Raw genomic sequence first — 23,216 nt, forward strand, 5'->3', positions numbered from 1 at the left:
TGCAAGCACCAGATTACGCTAGCAAGTTGCCCGATGTTGCCGGGGCAAACGCTGCGTGCGCAGCCAGCCAATGATCAAACAGGAGGGTCTGCAGAGGACGACGGTAATGCACTGTCCTTTTTTTTGGTCCAGCTGTTCTGATGTCCTGCAGCACAATGACGTGTGCAGAGCTGTAATGCTAACTACTCAACATCTGGCTGATGGGAGCTGACTTCTGGAGATGACATGGATTCCCAGGAGATAACGCTGGATTTAGCCAGAGAGGGGATGAGCAATTAGGACCACTGTGTCAGCACAGGGACGACGGGCGGATGAACACAGCAATGCTAATGCTTTGTTTGAAAGCAAATGGAACCTGATCCGGTCCCCCCCAATTGGTCCTGTGAGTCAGTTGCCCATGATGAGGATCGTCGCCATTTCATGTAAACATTATACCTTGACTTTAGTCTCAGAAAATCAGATAAGTCATACAATACCACTAAGTTAGCCATTGCCACTAATTCATGCTATCGTTAGCATGCTATTTCAGTGTGTTTAGTGTACTGCTTATAGCTGAGATGTTATGTTGCTGTGCATTTCTTTTTGTCTGGGGTCTCAAACTCAATTTACTTGGGGGCCACTGGAGCTCGGGTCTGGGTGAGACTGGGCCGCATCAGGTTTTCCAAAAAAAAAACAAAAAACGCATTTATTAAAAACAAAAAAATTTAAAGAAACTTCGCTTTGGTTCCAATTTTTGACAAAAAAAGCTCTGATAAAACATTCCACTGTTCTCAAATATCTTACTTTTTATTTTTCTACACAAAATAAGATGAAAAATAAATAAACAAATCAAGAATAAAGAAAATAAATAAATCAGTAATATATAAATAAATATAATAATAATAATAAAACGGCAAATAATAAAAACTTCTTGAGACACATGCTAACTCGCAAACTAGAGAGCTAGCGACCTAAACGGTAGCCTTCAAGTTATTTCCTTTAAACTTAAAAAGCCCAAAACTTACCACTTCCACACGGATAGGGAGGATAACTATTAACAGTTATTTAACCTTTAACATGAACATGAATCAAACGTAATAATTTTTTCTGGGTACATGATACCATACAGCATCCATATCAAACTTGCGTGGGCCGCACTAACATTAAACTTTCATATCAAGGCGGGGGCCTCAAACTAGTGTCCTGCGGGCCACATTTGGCCCGCGGGCCGCGTGTTTGAGACCCCTGCTGTAGGGGGTTCAGTGTATTTACATGTCACAGCTCCAGAGGCTGTTGACATGTGCTAGTGTAAAGGTACAGTATGTCAGGCTGTTGGTGGGAAGATGACAAGTTGTTTAGTTCTCTGATATGGAGTGTGTAGTCTCTTCAACACACACACACACAATTGTATTCCGTAGGTGTTTGTGAGCATTGCCTAGCTCGGCTGAGCTGCATCGGATCAATTACAGAGCTGTATTTGGACTGAAAGCACTCAGGGGTTGACGCTTATAAAAGCTCCTTCACACGTCACTTACTTCAGGGAGATTTATTACAGAATGCAAAGCACAGGCAATGTAGATATGATAGCAAAAATGTATTTGTCAGCCAGCTAGTACAGAACACACAATCTGGTCAATTGTTAAATCAATATTTTTTTCATAGGACTATCAGATGAACTTTCTGGTCCTTGACTAGAAATGAGTTAATAACCAAAGTTAGCCATTGTAAATTTGACAAAAAATGTACAGATTTTTACTGGTTGCATTGAAATGTGCCCGACACTCTGCCAAAACCTGCCAGTGAGGTTTTGGTAACGTGTCTGCACTGTACGCCTGTCAGCTAATTTACCACAGGATGCGCTTTGCCTGCGCCAACAATGGATCAGGTCAGAGCTGGCGCACCTTCAGCGCACCTTTTTTAGTGTGATGTTTTGTCACAACATTGTTACTGCACCAAGCTGAAACTGTGGACACCTCCACTAGGGTCATTTCGGCTCAGACCACTCAAATTGGCTGTGCCTTGGTGGTGTGCTGGACAAATGACCACTGCGTAGGGTGCGCCACCTTGCGCAGCGCAATGAAATTAGAGCCCTCTATGTCCATGTTTAAATCGTTCTACGTTTTTTTGTCAAGAGTTGAGATTTTGTTCTTTGTTCAGAAGCCCTTAAATCTGCCATTGTTCCCATTTTTGTGGTGACTTCATTCATTCATTTTCTACCGCTTATCTTCACGAGGATTGCGGGGGTGCTGGAGCCTATCCCAGCTATCTTCAGGCGAGAGGCGGGGGTCCACCCTGGACTGGTGGCCAACCAATCCCAGGGCACATATAGACAAACAACCATTCACACTCACATTCATACCTATGGACAATATGGAGTGGCTAATTAACCTAGCATGTTTTTGGAATGTGGGAGGAAACCGGAGTACCCGGAGAAAACCCACGCATGCACGGGGAGAACATGCAAACTCCACACAGAAATACCCGAGGGGGGAATCAAACCCAGGCCCCCTAGCTGTGTGGCCTGTGCGCTAACCACTCAAACGCCATGCAGCCTTGTATCACGATATGAATATAAAGTGATACAAAATTGTAATTCATCAGAGCCATATGATGAATTATACTGGACTCAAATTGTAAAGCACATTGATTTATTGGTAACAATCTGGCTAACTTTTTAATGGGATGTCAGCGTCTGCACACATTGCTACTATATCTTCAACAAACCGTAATGCCTGTGCTTGTGATGAAGGAAATTCCAACTGCATATGGAAGATATTTTTATGACACTCTCACTCTCAAACGTCGCTTTTATTTTGAAGGACGGCCACTGAAGTGTGTTGTGTGTGTGGAGAATGTTTCAAAAACAAAGGGTTTCCAAAACAAATAAAAAACAATTCAAAGACCTCGTCTCCTTCAATGCCACAAAAGTGGCCGTTTAGACTTTGCAGGATCATCAAACATGTGACCTTGGAAGGTGGGAACACTTTTATTCCCTGATGAGAAAAAATGTAACCTCGACGGTCCAGATGGCTTCCGACGTTACTGGCATGACAAGGAGATCCCACCTGACATGTTTTCTATGCGGCACGGTGGAGGAGGTCCATCATGATCTGGGGTGCTTTTTCATTGGGGCTTCAGGTTGTGCAGGGTCGTCAAATGGCAGATGGTTACAAACTATGGTCATGGGGTCAGATAAATAGAAGAGCGTAAGTAAATACACATATTGTATTTAAATACACACTGTGCATTTACTGATGTATATAGAATGACAAAAAAACTAAATACATGTACATCCCAGTAGAAGTCGATCCCAGCTGACTTTGGGCTACTGCTACCCCAGTTCTGGCAACTTAGTAAAGGTTGTATAGCACAGCTGTTAAAGTACTTGGATCCAAACCTAAAAATGGTTGGTTCAATTTTAGCTCATAGTAGGAATTTACTCTTCCTTTCATTCTACGTTCATTTCCACAGCATTTCAGTCCAACTTCAGCTTCCAAACAGTTCAGTGTAAATTTCTATTTCCGCACCTTTTCATTTGGGTTTTCAGAATTCACACGCATTGTCTGTTGACATTTTCAACTAAACTATGTTGGTACGTTACAATTTCCCAACAATGTGTAACCTTCTGCACACCACACTTGTGGATGTGTTTATGGCTTGTTCTGAAGTGAAGAAAAGGTCTAAATACATATTTCGTATCGAATGAGTTCATTGTTTCAGTATATGGGGAGAAGGTAGCTGGATAGATACTTTATTGATCTCCAAGAGGAACTCACATTTTCAGCATCTCTGTAAAAACGTCATAATGAAGTTCATCACTTAGAGATAGAGATGGCCCTTTATTGATATTGCCACTCATACAGAAGTACAAGCGAAATTGTGCAATCATCCGTTATACATATACAACATAATATGCGGCGAGCGAAGGGGTGGACAGGACAGGATGATTGGGCAATGACGGAGGGGGAGAAAAATTCCAAACTAAACTCCTTATGAAGGAGTTCCCCACGTTAGGTGCCCAATCCTGGAGCTCAGTTCGCAGGGTGTCATTGCAATAAAACAGCAGTTGCCACGGAGACGTCTGTGGATGAGCCCAGACAGGAGAAACAAACACGTGTCCATGAAGAAATAATGGAGGGTCAGAGCGTCTTTTGGGAGAAGTTGTTGTCACAACACGACTTTGGTTCGCCGTTTGTCGGGTCAGCTGAAATCCAGATGAAGTACATGGTTTGGTTTAGCGCAAGCAACCAGGCTACTCGTTTTGTCCATTCTGGTCTCCCAATCGATCAATCTTCCTTTGCAAAGCCCAAAGCTTCTCCAAGATGGTATCCTTGTTGTGATTCATAGTCACAGTCCCAGTGCTAACGGCTTTAGCCACCATATCGATCATGACGGACAGCTGCTGGGGTGCGTTGAACCGCTGTTTCCGTCTTACGAATTCTGCGAATACGAATACACCAAGGCAGTGCATAATCCAAAGAGGCACCAGACATGGTATCATGGTTCCAAGTAGGTAGACGTCTTCAATGTTCTCCCTGGAGAAAGGACAATCGGCAGTCACATGACCTTCTACTTCCTACAACTGTCCATCATGTACCCATCGGTGAGATGGAAGAACAAAGAAAATGCATTTGGAACAAATCAAATTTGCACTGCAATATTAAACGAGAAATAATAATAATGCATAATAAGGTCATAAATTCAGTCCCGTGTGTGTTTTTGTCCCCCTCTCCCCCTCTGTTGTGTTGAAAAGCTGCGTGGCCTGGGGGAGGATGAGCTGCTCTGTCTTTGGGTGGAGCACGGCAGTGATAGTAATCTGCCGCTGAAACTGCTTTTCTGTTGGGCGATGATGCTGGGTGTCCATGATGGAAAGGAGCCTCCTCAGCCAATGACAGAGCCTGCCTTCGCCACCAGCTTTTCTAGGCGTGTGGCATCCGTCTTCTCCAGTAAAGAAGATGCTCATTTCATGTCTATTTCACTCAGCCTCCCCCTCCAAACTCCCCCGCTCGTTTGATGTGGACGTTCTCCTCTGATTTCAGATCAACATTTGCAAAAACGCATGATGGTGTGCTGTACTGGAACTATGCTATATGTGTGTCTATTAGGTTCTACTGGGATCTGACCATGCTGCTTCTGATGGTGGGAAACCTCATCATCATCCCTGTGGGGATCACCTTCTTCAAAGACGAGCACACGCCACCCTGGATTGTCTTTAACGTGGTCTCGGACACTTTCTTCCTTATGGACCTGGTCCTCAACTTTCGCACGGGCATCGTCAAGGAGGACAACACCGAGATCATCCTGGACCCTCAGCAAATCAAGATCAAGTACCTGAAGAGTTGGTTTGTGGTGGATTTCATCTCCTCCATACCCGTGGACTACATATTTCTCATCGTGGAGACTCGCATCGACTCGGATTTTTATAAAACGGCCCGAGCCCTGAGAATTGTGCGCTTCACCAAAATCCTCAGTCTGCTGCGCCTGCTGCGCCTCTCCAGACTCATCCGCTACATCCACCAGTGGGAGGAGGTACAAATGACAAAAATCAAATGTATTTATTAGAAATGTACAATATTGTTTTTTTCTCCAGACAGATGTGGTGCTGATCATTTTTTTAATCTCCATGTTTGTCAATTTCAATTTAAGTGTAGCTCTTAAAAAAATTAGGATTTGACCATGTGTACCAATTATTTGTGTACCAAATTCTAGCTAATTCAGACCATCTGATGACGATTCAGACCAGAGTCATTACTCACGGCACAAATCAAAACATAAACAGCACCACACCAATGAACTAGCATGCTAGGTGGGTCCATCCATTCATCTGTTTTTTGTGGACAGCGGTTTGATGTGTAGAAGAAGTCCAAAACCGGATCATTCCGGTTTATTCAGTAAAAAGTTCAGTTCATTTGGGTCATTTCAGTCAATTGGTCGTTGGTCCGTTCACTCGTGTTCACGTTCGATCCGACTCAACAGCGCAACAACACGTGATGACTAGTGGTGTGTCGGTCATGAGCGAACTGGTCAAAAAAACGAGTTTTTTTTGTAAATGAAATGAACGAGGTCACCGACAGTGTCGGTCAATCTCTCGGTCTCGGTCCTCACCCACCCACAGAGCGAGGCATGGCGATACGATAAGATTCTGACTCTCCAGCCAATCAAAAAAAAGCATTTGCGACTGAACGGGTATTTTGTTCCGTTCACAAAAAATAACTAGCTCTTTTGACCCGTTCGTTCAGTCAGAGTTGGAAGAGAGCGAGCTTAAAACACAGAATCTCATGGAAAGTGATACAATATGATGTAATTAATGCTAATTCCCGAACTAAACATGTTGAAACGATGGCCTAATGTAAAACTAACCCGGAAAAAATTGGCGAAAAACTCCTCTCTTACACAGCGTGAACATAAGCTAGCCGGGCTAGCTTACTTTAGCAGAGCATGCTAGTGCTACAGTATGTGCGACTCAGGCTGGATGACTTTTGATGTTGTTTTAGCGTTTTCAAGTAAGTGAGCGTTTTGCTGGTTCTGTGTTCGAAAAGACACAAGGCTAGTTTATCTCGTCTATTTGTGTAAACAAAATAATATCGTCGTAAAAAATATATAGCACAGCTGGACCAAAAATCATAACAGTTGTGTTCCATTGTACTTTTAGAATTATCAACACGTATGAGTGTTAATATTGATGTCTGCATGATCTGATTAATATTGCTTACAGGTTATTACGCAACAACTTGATAGCCTTTTGTTTGCTGTAGAAGATTAAGAGCACTATGGTCTGGTAAAGGACCCCAGCAACCATCAGATCAGGACAAACACCATTTTGCAAATCCTCTGATTGCATGAGTGAGAATTCAAATTTCATAGATTTATTCGCTAAGAGATATTCATGTCCTTTCTTCACTTCCATTAATGCTGATAATCTGTGTGTGTGTGTGTCAGGTTTTCCATATGACCTATGACCTGGCCAGCGCCATGGTGCGTATCATGAACCTGATTGGTATGATGCTGCTGCTGTGTCACTGGGACGGCTGTCTGCAGTTCCTGGTTCCGATGCTGCAAGACTTCCCTCCCGATTGCTGGGTCACACGAAATAAGATGGTGGTATGTGGTTTTCATAAAAAAAAACAAAAAACTGCCGATTTGATATTTTCACACTGATGTGCTGGCTTGCCCCCGCAGAACGACACGTGGGGTCAGCAATACTCCTACGCCCTCTTCAAAGCCATGAGCCACATGCTGTGCATCGGCTACGGGCTCTACCCACCCATCGGCATGGCCGACGTGTGGCTCACCATCCTCAGCATGATCGTGGGGGCCACCTGCTTCGCCATGTTTGTGGGCCATGCCACCGCTCTCATTCAGTCTCTGGACTCCTCCAGGAGGCAATACCAGGAAAAGGTAATTAACCACCTTTTAGGTCATTAATTCGTTCATTTTCTACTGCTTATCCTCACGAGGGTCGCGCGCATGCTGGAGCCCATCCCAGCTGTATTGCGGCGAGAGGCGGGGTACACCCTGGACTGGTGGCCAGCCAATCAAAGGGCACATATAGACAAACAACCATTCACACTCACATTCATACCTATGGACAATTTGGAATTAGCCAATTAACCTAGCATGTTTCTGGAATGTGGGAGGAAACCGGAGTACCCGGAGAAAACCCACGCATGCACGGGGAGAACATGCAAACTCCACACAGAGATGGCCGAGGGTGGAATTGAACCCTGGTCTCCTAGCTGTGAAGCCTGTGTGCTAACCACCCGACCGCTGTGCAGCCCTGGTTCAGTATAATTTTAATCAAAATAGTAGTCAGGCCAAAATGTTGTGTTGCTGCTGGATGTTCACAGTATCCGAGTGATACTGTTGCGGGGGTGCTGGAGCCTATCCCAGCTGTCTTCGGGCGAATGGCGGGGTACACCCTGGACTGGTGTCCAGCCAATCACAGGGCACATAAAGACAAACAACCATTCACACTCACATTCATACCTATGGACAATTTGGAATTAGCCAATTAACCTAGCATGTTTTTGGAACGTGGGAGGAAACCGGAGTACCTGGAGAAAACCCACGCATGCACGGGGAGAACATGCAAACTCCACACAGAGATGGCCGAGAGTGGAATTGAACCCGGTTCCCCTAGCGCTAACCACTCAACCACCATGCAGCCCCTTTTAGGTCAAAGACATGAACTATTGATAGTAAATGTAGAGGCGACCATGAGTGCACAGCTGATATTAAAGGTGCAATGCCACGCAATGATTGTTGCTAATGTGTCTGTGAGGGACCAGTAGAAGGCCTCCGGGAAGACCCAGGACTATGTTTCTCAACTGGTCTGGTCTCCTCCCTGTGGGAGGAGCAGCTAGGGAGATTTACGTCAATTGTGGAAATGTTGCACTTGATTCGGCGACTGGAGAACACACCCTAGCTACTATTGGATATTGGATGTGTGTTTAATAAGTGTGGGTAGGCCTGTCATGATAATCCATAAATTGATTAATCGATTAACGATGAAAAAAGACAATTATGCCGGCTTGATCAATTGTGTCTCTTTGTACCACACAGGCTGGATGACATGAGTATTCACTCTGTGTGTGTCTGTGGGCATTGGCAATTTTCTACAAGAAAAGCTCTGATAAAACATTCCACTGTTCTCAAATATCTATCTATTATTTTTCTACACAAAATAAGATGAAAAATAAATAAACAAATCAAGAATAAAGAAAATCAATCAGTAATAAATAAATAAATATAAGAATAATAATAATAAAACGTCAAATAATAACTTAATAACTTAAGAAACCGCATATAGTTGGTGGGTAGACAAATGATTTTTTTCAGATTAAAATGAACAAAGCATTATTAGAGCCCTGTAGACATGACAAAACACGACTATAGTCACATTTATACTCTTTTTATTTACAACATATTGCGCAACTGCAGGGTCTTGAGACACATGCTAACTCGCAAACTAGAGAGCTAGCGACCTAAACTGTAGCCTTCAAGTTATTTCCTTTAAACTTAAATAGCCAAAAACTTACCACTTCCACACGGATAGGGAGGATAACTATTAACAGTTATTTAACCTTTAACATGAACATTAATCAAACGTGATCATTTTTTTTTGGGTACATGATACCATACAGCATCCATATCAAACTTGCGTGGGCCGCACTAACATTAAACTTTCATATCAAGGCAGGGGCCTCAAACTCGTGTCCTGTGGGACACATTTGGCCCATTGGCCGCGTGTTTGAGACCCCTGGTTTAATTGATTATGTTGTTAGTTGAATGAATGAAAAAGGTCTTGGCATTCCAATTACGAACATTCCAATGTTAAATATGCTTGGGAAATCAAAGTTGATTACTTGGTGATATGATGTACTCTCGTTATTATGACATATAAAAGCTAGCAGGATGGTTTGGAGGGTGGAGTGAGCTGTGTGTCAAAAATGGACATTTTTATCATCTCCATTACTCATTGGCGGGGAGCAATAAGAGCCTGTTGTTTTCCGGCCGTCAAGTCTGGTGCTTGTGTGTCTCACCCAACATTAGCGTAATATCACAGACAGCTTGTGACCAGTGTGGAATATCATCACAATTCCTTGGAACAATATAACATAAATAGAGACTTCCAGCGGGACAAAAACAAACATCGTTTGCGTCCACTGTCTATTAACGATGCTTTGCTGCTGGAGTACATGCTGAAGGACACAGCAGTTAATAGCATTAGCCGCAGCCCGCAGAGCACAACTGTATTTGTCAGATGGCCCAAACCTACACCGTGGACAGCTTTCACAGATGGCCCGACAGTTGAGTGCTAACATAATGAGGCACATTATAGTGAGCCCCTGAGCCCACACATCAAACAGATTAATATATTACGTTTGACATGACATGACATGGCATTTTGCCTTTCATTGCCCGTGCATCATGTTACATTGTAAGTGCTTTTCTTTTCTTATTTCCATTGTGGTCACAGTACAAACAGGTGGAGCAGTACATGTCCTTCCACAAGCTCCCGGCGGACATGCGGCAGAGGATCCACGACTACTACGAACACCGCTACCAGGGCAAGATGTTTGATGAGGAGAGCATTTTGGAGGAGCTGAATGAGCCACTGAGGGAGGTCAGAAGTAATCTGCTTTGCAGTGGCTCATAAATATGTTAATGGGATGGCAAATGCAATCACATTAAATGTAACCACCGCTGTCACTATGTGGACACTTTGTGATACGGTCTCGTCTTTTCTTATCATTTTCTCCAAAAAAGGGTGCAAAAAATAACATTGATGAATGATTTACTTTGAATGTGATTGCTGTCTTAATATGAATGATGATAGTAGTTGTAAATGGCCTCCACATAATCTGGGGGGGGGGGGGGGGCATGGTGCAAGATCACGCAGCACGTTTGTGAGATAACACAAAACTTTAGTTTTGCAAGCTCTCGCAAAACAATGTGAAGCTACAGGACACGCTTACCGTCATAGCTTGCGTCCACATAGCAAAAAATCATGTGGAAGTACATCATTTTATTCCATCTTCAGAATTTGTGCACCCCTTGCTGCACTAATGTAGAGGTATGAAGTAGGGCTGTGAAAAAACATCATGAAAATGGCATCTGCCTCACAGCAAGCCACATCTCACTGTTAAAGTGTGATTCAAATGTTCTGCTACTATTAAAGAAACTAGTGTTGAGTACATCAATAAATCTTTAAGACACGTGTGGCATCTTTTAGCTTGATTTTCATTTTCAGTTCATTTGGAACTTTTAATACGCACAAATATATGTCATCCATCTATATGTCCCTCAATGAAATGCCGTAAAAATTGACATTTTCCAGACATCAGTACAAATGTTGATGAATCATGATTAATTCAGTTGAAACTGGTGATTAATCATTGGTAAAAAAATTAAAAAATCATTTTTCAGACAACAGTACAAATGTTGATTAATCATGATTAATTGAGTTGAAACTGGTGATTAATCATTGGTTAAAAAATTAAAAAACATTTTTCAGACAACAGTACAATGTTGATTAATTGTGATTAATTCAGTTGAAACTGGTGATTAATCATTAGTAAAAAAAAATAAAAAAACATTTTTCAGACATCAGTACAAATGTTGATTCATCATGATTAATTCAGTTGAAACTGGTGATTAATCATTGGTAAAAAATAATAATAATAAAAATATCATTGTAATCCTTAGACAGCATTTTTTAGACAGCATTTTTGGTTATTTGGTTCATCTTGAAACTAAAATGCTAACATCCGGTCGGAACCCGTGTTAATGGAAACATCTCTATGAGTACTCTTACTGGAAAGGAAACACATTGATTAGTCCCTTCTATCATTGTGGCACGGCCTGTCCTAAGCGTGAACATTCATATCGGAAACTCAACCAATTAAAAGTTTCAACCGCAAACTCAGAATACGGAAGCAACCACAATGCTCTTAATGTGAATACTTTTGCCAGCTCACGCAAAAATGCATCCTTCAATGTTTTCCATGCCCCCACCCGGGGGCTCCTTAATCTGTGTATGTTTATTGTCATGTAATCTGATGAGTTGTTGACTGTACAAAGGCCTCATTAACAGAGCGCAACTGAAATTGTGTCTCTTTCAGGAGATCATCAACTTTAACTGCCGCAAGCTAGTCGCCTCCATGCCTCTGTTCGCCAATGCCGATCCCAACTTTGTCACCTCCATGCTGACCAAACTGCGCTTTGAGGTCTTCCAGCCAGGAGACTACATCATCAGGGAAGGAACCATCGGCAAGAAAATGTACTTCATCCAACACGGCGTTGTCAGTGTTCTCACCAAAAGCAGCAAAGACACCAAGCTGTCGGATGGCTCTTATTTTGGAGGTGAGGTGCCGTGAGTAGTCGCTTTATTGGTCAAAAACACATTTAAAAAAAACATTTTATTTGCCTTGACAGAAAGTTGTCAGAAGCAAACATCAACTTTATGTTTAGGGGGTTTATACAGTCATACAGTTTTCACTTGTAAAATGTTTATTTGGGGGGTACAAGCCCTATAAGCCTTATTTGGGGGGGCGTTGTCTTCCCTTGCCCCAATGTAGTACCGGCCCGGATGAACGTGCATTGTGTTCTGTATCATGATTGGCTAAGGGAGAACCTGCCCATTGCCGTCTGCGTCCTGATAGGCTGTAGACCATTGTCAATCAATCTCATTCATGCCACACTGCCGTGTCTCCAGTTGTGTGGTCGCTGGCAAACAGCTTGCAGACACTCTGAAATCTGCATGTTTGCACGTTTTCCCCCCGACAAAACCCACAATGTTGATGAAACGTTCTGCACCCAAAAGGCGAAAGGAAGCCAACCATCACACAAGAAGTAAATCTAAATTGGATCAGCAGAATAAGTTACTAAACGTTTAAACGAACGTTAAAAGAAAAGATAGCAACAATATGTTTTAACAAGGATATAAAAACGCTTACAGAGGAGTGAAACACGTGTGAGTCACTTAATAATTTCTTGTGTCCAACCTCCTGCGTTGACCATTAAAATTCGAACTCGATTACATTTATCTAGCATATCAACGTAGTCCATGAGATGACTTGTGTTTTCCATATGAGTTAGCTGAAAATCTGCATGTTTGCACGTTTTCTCCCCGACAAAACCCACAATGTTGATGAAACGTTCTGCACCCAAAAGGCCAAAGGAAGAAGTTGGACTTCTGGACAAGCTGAATAAATGAATCTAAATTGGATCAGCAGAATAAGTTACTAAATGTTTAAAGGAACGTTAAAAGAAAAGATAGCAACAATATGTTTTAACAAGGATATAAAAACGCTTACAGAGGAGTGAAACACATGTGAGTCACTTAATAATTTATTGTGTCCAACCTCCTGGGGTGATCATTAAATTTCGAACTCGATTAAATGTATTTAGCATATCAACATAGTCCACGAGACGACATTGTGTCTTCTATATGAGTTAGCTGTAGTTATTGGGTGCATGAGAACATTTGGGTCTGCCAACATCAGGCATCCGCCGGCAGCAGTTCAGTTTGTGCTGATGTGAAGAAATGGTAATAGTTTGCCTTGTTTAGATTTATTTTGCTCAGGCACTCAGCAGATTAACTTCCCACACACCATTGCAGCACGTCCACATCATCTCCTTAAAAGGGGTCGGGACGAAGAGGGCCTGATATTATTTCAGCTTTGATTCTATCTCCGAGTTTTTCTCCTCAATATTTGGAGCGGAAATGTAGTATTTTCTTGGAGTGAAATTTAATTCATCGCTCAGGTAATTTGTCGAGATGGATGATTGTTTTGACGTGACAACATGCGAGGAGGAGAAAACTAGTTTGGGTGATAAATTTGTCAGCAGTCCCACGTGGTCATGTGACCGTCATTAGATTAAATCAATAAACAGGACAGCAAAGTGAGAGCGTGAGAGACCTCGTGTTTGCGTCTATATCCTCAATATGTCTGCCCTCCAAAATATGTCTACTTTTTATTTTTTTTAAATGCCGCATTATTTAATTTTTCTGATCTGGCACGGCAGATTAGGTCAGGACAAACTGTAAGCTGCAGAAATTGCATTAAGTGCTCCATCTGTGGAGTTCAGAGGCATCGCTCTTTTCATGTTTCATCATCTAACACAACTGGAATCATTTTGCTTTTGGAATGTGGGAGGAAACCAGAGAAGAAGAAGAACATGCAAACTCCACACAGAGATGCCTGATTTTTTTTATGCCTTAGTTCCTGTTTTATGCCCTTATTGTGGTAGCGCTTCCTGTTTTTTCTGAGTAGTTCAGGTGCATGCATCTTAGTCTGTCATTGCATTGTTTCTTGGAGCTTGCCATGATACTGCAATTGTCTTTTCTGGCATCTGGTGACTGCATATTAGCCATAATTATTCAAAAGGAAACCTGCATCGGGTCTCCTGCTCTCTGCATCCTGGGATCGCATCTCAATGTTGAAGCCAAGACTTATATTCCTCTCGATACTGTACTTTTTCACTTTTATCGGTGGCCAGTTGATTGGAGCACGCCTAATAGACATCATCATTTATTATATTTTTAAAAGCGCGCAGGCCACACAGCTAGGAAACCAGGTTCAATTCCCCCTTCAGGCATCTTTGTGTGGAGTTTGCATGTTCTCCCCGTGTATGCTAGGTTCATTTTTTAAAAATCTTCCATTTAGTCCAAAATGTCCTTAAACGGAACCAGAAGAAGAGATCATATCTAACCCTAACCCTAACCCATATTAGCCGTACTACACTGGCTAAACGCAGTACAGGCACCAGTATATCTTAAAGAACTCCTACAACGATATAAACCACTGGACACCTCCCCTGGTGCGCCGCCACACCCATTTTGGTGCAGCCGAAATGACCAAAATACACTACGCCACCTTGCGTTGCACCACAACATTGTTGTGGACAACGTGTATACAAATACATACTGACTGATTTTTATACCATCAATCTAAGACGTTCTAAATGGGGTACATGTAAAAAGTCGTATTCATAATTCTTCTTCCTCTCTTGCTTCAGAGATTTGCCTCCTGACGCGAGGCAGAAGGACCGCTAGCGTTCGAGCTGACAACTACTGTCGTCTCTACTCTCTTTCTGTGGACAACTTTAATGAGGTGCTGGAGGAGTATCCCATGATGAGGAGGGCCTTCGAGACCGTGGCCCTGGACCGGCTCGATCGCATTGGTGAGACCCTTGGGCTAAGATAAGGTGGCCCGTTGAATCCTTTTATTAGATGTAATGGTCCTGCAGACCACACGCTGATCTTTGGCTTCTGTTGAATACGGGAGGAGAAAAGTGTCAGGCGTGATGTGTGATACAAGAGTTTCAGCTCAAATGAAAGGAAAGGTATACAAAAGTGTGGTGAGACCAGCCATGTTGTTTGGTCTAGAGACAGGAAGCACGACTGGAGGTAGCAGAGATGAGGATGCTGAGGTTCACATTGAGAGTGACCAGGATGGATAGGATCAAGAAGGAGTACATCAGAGGGACATTACATGTTAGAATGTTCAGAAAAAAGTTTGTTTCTACGATTCTTTAGTCATCAGCAGCAGAGCATAGGTAAGTTTCAGCAAAATATCAGATCTCAAAAAAGGCAGAAAAAAGGCTTTTTGTGTGCATTATTTTCACTTTGATACAAATTTAGCCAAAAAGTCTAAAAATGATGCTACAACATAAACAACACAAAAAATGTTTGTTTTACATGAAAATAACCATTTATTTACAAATATAACACCATGAACATTTTGAACGGAATTGTGTGCGCTTGGACGTTTGTGCATGCATTAAAACAGTGATTTTCAACCACTGTGCCGCGGCACACATTTATTAATCATCATTTGCAAATATGATGTCAATAGCCATTATGTCAATAGTATACATGGACCCAAATATTCCAGTTCACTTTGGTTTATTTGCTCAAACGGAAAGAATTGAACAGGGATGGAATATTCCTTTAACCAATCCGATTGAGGTATCTTGTACCCACTCAATCGGAAAGTTGTCAGGGTGCGTTCTTCCTCGTGGTGTTTTTCTTCTTCTGTTGTTTATTGGCGGTTGGCAAGCAGCTTTCGTATGCATTAGCGCCATCTGTGGAACAGAATCTAAACCCTTCTATACGCCATTCACAAGTGCAGTTTTATTAAAAAAGAAAATATATATCTATATAAAACATGTCCTGAGTTTAATTATAAAATATTAGCAAGATTGAATGTGATCTTTTCCTGTTTAAATTGATCCCGGGTGCGTTCTTTCAGAGCATACTCAGATATGACGTAACACGCAGATCCAGACGTTCTTCAGTTTTAAAAATGGAGGCCAGCAATCGGCACTGGACTAAGCAAAGTTTGTTTTTGATTCAAACTAAATTTCAAGACTGGACTAAAGAAAAACTGGCAATACGGAGTTATTCCAACAAGTGAAAGAATACCTTGGGGAAGACGGTATCACGTGATGTTGGTGTTTACGTTTTACTGGGCATGCCCCATTACTATTCTGGTTTATTTTCACGGCGCATGTAGACAAGAGATTGGAATATTCCTTTCCATGAATACCATTGTTTCCCAAAAGGTCATTCGGAAAGAGAAAAAGTGGTGATGTAAAAACGTGGCTACTGTGGAGTGTCTGTGGTGTAAAGACTGGCAGAGCAATGTAATATTGGTCCGTGTGGCAACACCTACCTTGTTCCTCCCATAGACTTATTGATGCACGTGTGAGGTCGTGGTGACATTTTGGAACATTTTTGGTTAGTGGTGTGCCACAAGATTTTTCCAATGTAAAAAACGTGCCGTGGCTCAAAAAAGGTTGAAAATCACTGCATTAAAATGTCCCCTGAATGCATAATCTCCTCCGCGTCTCCACAGCTACACGCCTTTTCACTTCCTGGTTGCTGCGGAAGTGATGTTGATGACTTTCATCATCTTTGTGCCTCTTGCACAAAAAAATCTTTGGCAGTTGCACTGCCATCTTTAAAATAATTTTTTCGTGACTCACTTTTGGGTCACAACCCACCAGTTGAAAATCTCTGCAGTAGATCATCAGCGCGTGGTAATAGTCAAGTAACATTATAGGGTCACCATAAGAGTTTTGAGTCTTATTTGTCATGTTTGGAGGGGAGTGTGCTTATAATTGTTGAATGGAATGTTGATGAATGTACATTTGTTTGGGTTTGATTCCTTTGATTCCTGTCTCTATTCAAGCCACTCAGGCACGTCATTACAACGTCACAGTGAGCAAAGATGAACAGATAACAGCACATCTAAAAAAAAAAAACAAACAAAGAAAAAGATGGTGCTAAATTGTTCTGTTGCGGTCCAAAATGAATTGTTGTGGGCCGCCACAAGTACAGGAATGTATGTGAAAGCCTATTTCTCATCAGCGTGGTAGTCTACAACCATTTCTCCTTCATGAATACACTTTCATTAATTTGCCGTGTTTTTTCAACAACAGGAAAGAGGAACTCTGTTCTTCAACATAAAGTCCAGCATCACCAAAGTTCTGGCACATTAAACCTCCAAGAAAGCGAGATCATCCAAAGAATAGTACAACATGACCGCGACATGGCCCAGTGCACACAACTCATCCAGACCTGCACGGCGCAGAGCTTGACCGCTCCCCCTGCTCCCGCATCGCCCACCCCGGTCATCTGGGCTCCCCTGGTTCAGGCACCTCTCCAGGCGGCCGCTGCCACCACCCCGCTGGCGCTGGCCTTGGCTCACCACCCCCAGCTGCCCCCCATCCTATTCCACCATCCTCTGGCCGTTGGCTCCCTGAAAGACACCATGGGTCACTCAAAAAGAGTCCACAGTGGGGCGCTTCCATCTGGGCCCAATTCTCCCCTGAGTTCAGCCAAATTCCACCCAGGGGTGGACACCGCCCCACTGGGATCCATTAGAGTGCCGCACCTCACCACTGGACCGCTACCGACCCTGACCTCTCAGCCCATCTTCACCAGCAGCTTGCAGCCTGTGGCGCCCCCCCACTCGGTCGTGGCCTCCAACTTCCCCGTCGGCCAGGCCGCTGTCTCCTACACGTGCGCCGCCCAGCTCCACTCGCAGCCCTTCCACGGCACCATCACCGCCCCGCCCCATCCGTTCGGTTTACTCCAGCAGCAGGGGGAGGTAGCGAGCCTCGCTGGGAGATTCCCGGCCCCCTCCTCTTGCACCATAAGTCCTCTGATCTCCAGCTCTGTCAGCCCAATTCTAAGCCAGCTGCAGGAGGGCTCGCACGCCATCACGCAGCAGATGGGGTCCTGTCATGGCGGCGTCAGGAGGACTGCCAGTAGTCAGAACTTCCCACTTTTACCCATCATCACCAGCGCCACCCAGCCCACTGTGAGGTTTATTCCGGCAGCGGGTGGGGGTGGATGTGGGGGCGGTGCTGCGTCAACTCTGGCGCAGCACAGTCTGACGGGCCTGCGTTCGGCGTTCCTGCCAGAGGTTCTGCCTGAGCAGTCCGCCCTTGCCGCCTTGGCGCAGTACGGCTCTGCAGAGGCGTCACCATGCTACACGCCGCCCCTTCACAGTCCCAGCCTGCAGAGTCCGGCTAGGGGAAGGACGCTTTACCAAAACCAGGACATGCACAGCCCCTTTCACACTCAGACCTCATGCCCAGCCGGGGTGGCGAGCCCCATCAGGGATCACGACGAATCACCAGGGGAGATAAAGACCATATCGGGCTCTTCGCACCACACGCAAGACAGGCTTTCAGGGGGGGTGACGAGCCCCTTCTCCTCCCCTGTTGCGGCCAATAAAGCCCAACTCTCCATGCCGGGTCACACCACCGCTGTCACCTGGACGCATTCAGCACTTGAACCTCAGTTTCTGACGGTAAACTCTCAGCTGTTGGAGGTGGAACACAAACAGTCCAAATTTCCCTCCAGCTTGTGAGGCTCAGACACACCCTCCTTCCTCCTTTCATGATGGAAGTCCAAAACTCCCCTCGTCCATCCCGCTTCTGTCAATCAAGGAGGGTGTGTGACTCGTATCCAGCTTCGTACCAACGCCCTCCACCACAGAAGGTACTGGACATGGATGGACTCTTTTTCTACAGCGTAGTTCTCCTTTAGATATAATAAGAAAAGGACCCATTGCCAAGTAAATACAGTATAATACCTGTAGCACCTCATGGAAATATGAAATTATCAACTCCTGTATTACAACCATTATGTGATTATCTCAGTTGTTTAACCCCGTGTACTTTGCAACCTTCACCTGTCTCCACTTCTTTACAGTCCTTATGTTTGATGATTGAAACGCACGGCATCGGGATAGACGTTGGACTCGGTCAAGGATTTATAATCCAGTACAGTGGATCCCGCCATATTCGCCATTCAGCATTCAGTTTCAACAAAGTCTCTGATTTTTTGTAAAATGTCCAGCATAGAGTAGACAGCCGATAATTTCAACATTTTTATGCTTCACTGATGTTTTTGTCGGTCCTTGAATGCACCACAGACCTGCACGACACTTGTAGCGAGGTGAACACAAGTTGATGTATGAAGATACCATCGTGGATTATGTAGACGGAAATGGACACAGGACACTTCAAAGGGAAAGACTACAGAACAGACACTTTCCACTAACAAGCAATGATGAAGATTCCGACTGAAAGCTCCGATGATTTCCGGCGATTTTTTTAATTGAAAAAGCACATGATTGGTATCGCCGATACACGCCTTATAACGCCCAGCATTCAGCCTGCAGCCAAAGCTAAACATGTCTGCCGTGTGGGACTTCCTGTTGTTGTGAGAGTGACATAAGTTTTGCACGTGACAGGATGTGGTGAGTGTTTAATGTAGCCAAAACGCCGGACACTCGCCCATGTGTGTGTGGCAGTTGGAGGCCAAAGTGGTCGGATTGGTCGGACTGGATGGCCTGCTTTTCATTCAGGTTTTTAGTTCATGTAAGAAGACTAGAAAGAAATGCATTGTGGGAGTTGTGGATACCAGTATTTTGTTATTTTGTTAACAAACATATTTGCTTGGTTGGGCTGAAATAAGCTATGCAAATACCGTATTTTCCGGACTAGAAGTCGCACTTTTTTTCATAGGTTGGCTGTTCCTGCGACTTATACTCCAGAGCGACTTATAACTGTTTTAGTTAGTTTGTAAAATAAATTACCCCCCAAAAATGAGACTTATACTCCAGTGCGACTTATGTATGTTTTTTTCTTCCTAATGATGCATTTTTGGCCTTGTGCGACTTATAGTCCAGAAAATACGGTAAATGTTACAAAAACGACTAGTCATTTTCATACCGTTAAAGTAGCTCTCAAAAAATATTGGTGACACCTAATATAGCCAATAGTACTAGTACACTAGTACTAATTTACACTACAACTATCTGACCAGTGTCAGCCCATTTCACTCATTGATGATTGGTATCAGAATCGGCAGCATAAAACCCCGATCGGAGCATCCCAAAAAGAAAACCTTTGACCTTGTATGTATGTCAAGGCATGTATGTTCAACTTGGTAGCTTTTATTCCGATTTCCGTGTTTAGCTTGTTCTGGTACAGAGAACGTTATATCATAGATGCGGATCTGTCACCTGCAAGACTCTAGCATGAGCCATACAACCTGGTCTAACCAGGTCAGGTCAAAGACTACACCGTGACCCCGACTCCATCTTTTCATTGGTCATTCATTAGTGGTGACTACCTGTACATGTTATACTTTAAATGTGTTTAATATGTGTGTGAGGCATATTTAGGACCTAAACCCGGATTGAACAACGGCAATTGAAGAGAGAATGGGAGGGTTCTCGAGCTGCAACGTGGGATAACGCCAACGAGTCATGTGTTTATTAAAGACGGGTAGAAATGACTGTTTACAAACGCATAGTACAGTGATGGCCAAAGGTTTTGATGTTTGCGTCTTCCTCAAAGGTATTATGGTCTTAGGAGTTTCCTGGCCATGGACCCAAAATGTCAATGTTTTGTTCCCAGAGCGAATTAGTTTTCACTTTTACCTACTGGCAAGGTGCTCCATCATGCGGGGAAAAGTAGGCCTTTCAGAGGCCGTTTTGGTATCATCCTTTATTCAACTGGTACTTTTGTGGCAGGACTGAAATGCAGTGGAAATTGTGTTTGCGGGGATTTGGTTCCTTATGAGGGACTTTGGAATGTATCTTATGAATCTTGGTAACATTCTGCAGTATAAGTCAATTGCCATTACAAAAATAACAAAAATATTACTCTCAATGTGTCCTGAAGGTTTGAGTGAGTAGTTTGATGGCGCATGTTGCCATGCCGTAATGGTGATTGTGCTGGAAAGAGAGCTGACCCAAAAAGGAAAAGCTCTCATTTTTCCAGTAATCTTCATTCCTACTGTTATTTATGCTAACAACATGTGGGTAATATCCAAAAAGACACCGAAAGCAGCCGAAATGACACTTTCTGGACGTACTGTATACCCTTTAAAATGTGATGAGGAGCTCAGTCATCCAGACTCTTTTGGTGTAGAGTTCCAGGCATGTCCTCAGGCAGACACATCGGAGTTGCCGTGACGTTGAGCCTCCATTGGACTGGCTGTCCTTTGCTGGCCCTGCAAGATGGACCAGGATGTACGAATGTGTTGAAGTCAGCATGTCTTCCAAGATGCTTATTGCACAAAAAAAGCAGATATCAAACTAGTGAATGTAATGTTTGTCTACTTGATGTTCTATTGCAACATCTCTGCTGGGACATTTAAGCCATGCAGTATTTACACTCACAATCAGAAAGGCAAATGATCATGTCATATCATATCATGTTTCCTGCACCAGTCAAAGGGCTAAAAACAACATAATGAGCAGGACACATTTACCTCTTTGTTGCTGCTAATCAACAAGAACGCTTCCCGGCTTGGTTGTTGAACTGCCTGTTTTGCGAATCTTGAGGCCGAGTGACCGAGCGATGCTGTGGGTCAGCAGGCAACATGTCCGCCGGCGGGCTGGATCAATCCCTCATTAATATTCCCCTCCAAGCTCACACCAGCAGCTTGAATGTAACGTTACTTTGAGTGCAAGGTGCGAGAACACTCATCTATTTCTCTATGTTTATTGTTCTTTTTCATAATTCCATCTGTGTGTATATTTTAGCATTTATTTTAGCTATGGAATTCAATGCAATAAATAATGATCTGGTCAGCCATGCATGTCTATAAAGTTGTGTTCTTTCCATAACAAAGGTAACATTGATAAAGGGTACAAATATATGCTGTATATTTTTATTGTATTTATTGTTTGTTTTGTTTTGTCTTGATTTTCTCAAAAATCCAAATGTAAATGTTAACAGTTGAGCTGTTAATCGATTCAAATGTTGTCCTTGGATAATTAATTATATTTAATCACAGATAGGAATACGTTATATATATACGTATATATATATATAATAAGGGATTTGATACGCACCTATGACAACCACATGACTTATTTGCTTCTTTGAATCAATAAAAAAAGCACAATTTGGATGACGTCAACACTTCTGGTTCACCATTGGCTCCTAATGAACCAATCACAATCAAGAAACAGGGTTTCACATGGCTTCCTTGAGGATCATGGCTAGTGGTTTGAAAGATGCAAATATTTTCCATCAAAAATGCTTCGGTATACGCGTGAAAATAAAACAAATACAAACATGACACTTTGTTTTTATGTGAGGGTGGAGTACAAGAGACAAACCGCACGCAGAGAACATGCAAACTCCACACAGAGATGTCCATGGTGGAATCGAACTCAGGTCTCCTAGCTGTGTGGCCTGCGCGCTAACCACTTGATCACTGTGCAGCCACATCTTTGTTTTTAGTTGTTAATTATTAGTTGTCTGATGTGTCCCTTTCTCTGTTTCCACAAAGTCAGTGCTGCATGTTGGCTCATTTGCATACTAACAGTGATTGGATGGTTTACTGGGGGGGGGGGGGGGGGGCGATCTGGACTATGAAAAAGCATCCACAGCCACGCAGATGAGTGGATACACATAGTTTGTATGTGCTTTTTCTGGCATAGTTTTCACTTCTAAAATGCTTTTTTGGGGGAGGTGGGACGTCTGACGGTTACACTGACACGGAAGTGTGATCAAAATTGTTTTCATAAATGTATTTGTTGACGCCACTTCAAAAATGGAACTACATTGTTTTCACCATGTTTGTACATAATGGGGTGTAATAACGGCTATTTGCCAGCAGGGGGCAGTGTGACGACTTGCCTGACTTCTGACACTTTGCGTGAGTTAGTCTGCTTGACGAACTTCCTCTTTCTGCTAAACAAGACGAAGGACAGCCGGAAGTTGGCTGCGTATAATTCATATCTCCGGTTTTGGTACGAAAATGCGTTATGTAAATAAGTTATAAAACGTTTTAATGTACAAATGGTGCTGTTATAAATATATGAGAAAATATATGTGTGGAAAAGGGAGCAACGTAACGTTTGCAAGCGCCGACGCCATCTTGTGCCAATTAAGCATGTTTGAAAGAGAGCTGGAATTATTCCTGTTGTGGAAGTAAGTGAAATGTTTAATGTTTATGAATGACTTGGTTAAAAAGAAAGTAAGAATATGCACGTCAGTTCATACACTGGTTTGAAAAGTAAGCGTTTTAAGGGAACGAAGATTATAATGCAAGAACCATATGTGAATGGAAGAAGAGGCTATGCTGTCGTGCAAGGTAACATAATACAATGTTGGCATTGTTTATTGATTTGATTTGGTACCAGGTACCAGCCAATACCTGAAACAGTTAAATAGTTAGTTAAATTTAA

General features: G+C 43.0%; 1 protein-coding gene across 1 annotated transcript in view; it reads left to right on the plus strand.

The window, feature by feature from the left end:
- LOC131138875 (potassium/sodium hyperpolarization-activated cyclic nucleotide-gated channel 3-like) overlaps positions 1 to 21,838 on the plus strand; it is a 33,163-nt gene extending 11,325 nt beyond the window's left edge. The window contains exons 2-8 of the mRNA XM_058088195.2: positions 5,085 to 5,508; positions 6,919 to 7,080; positions 7,159 to 7,377; positions 9,959 to 10,105; positions 11,604 to 11,844; positions 14,503 to 14,667; positions 16,930 to 21,838. Of these exons, the coding sequence (XP_057944178.2) occupies positions 5,085 to 5,508; positions 6,919 to 7,080; positions 7,159 to 7,377; positions 9,959 to 10,105; positions 11,604 to 11,844; positions 14,503 to 14,667; positions 16,930 to 18,368 (2,797 nt within the window). The 3' untranslated portion in view covers positions 18,369 to 21,838. The remainder of the gene's footprint in view (positions 1 to 5,084; positions 5,509 to 6,918; positions 7,081 to 7,158; positions 7,378 to 9,958; positions 10,106 to 11,603; positions 11,845 to 14,502; positions 14,668 to 16,929) is intronic.
- Positions 21,839 to 23,216: the final 1,378 nt, after the last annotated feature.

Source organism: Doryrhamphus excisus, linkage group LG6, assembly GCF_037039965.1.
Source record: "Doryrhamphus excisus strain RoL-2023G ecotype Guam linkage group LG6, RoL_Dexc_Guam_v1.1, whole genome shotgun sequence".
In the NCBI taxonomy this organism is placed as follows: Eukaryota; Metazoa; Chordata; class Actinopteri; order Syngnathiformes; family Syngnathidae; genus Doryrhamphus; species Doryrhamphus excisus.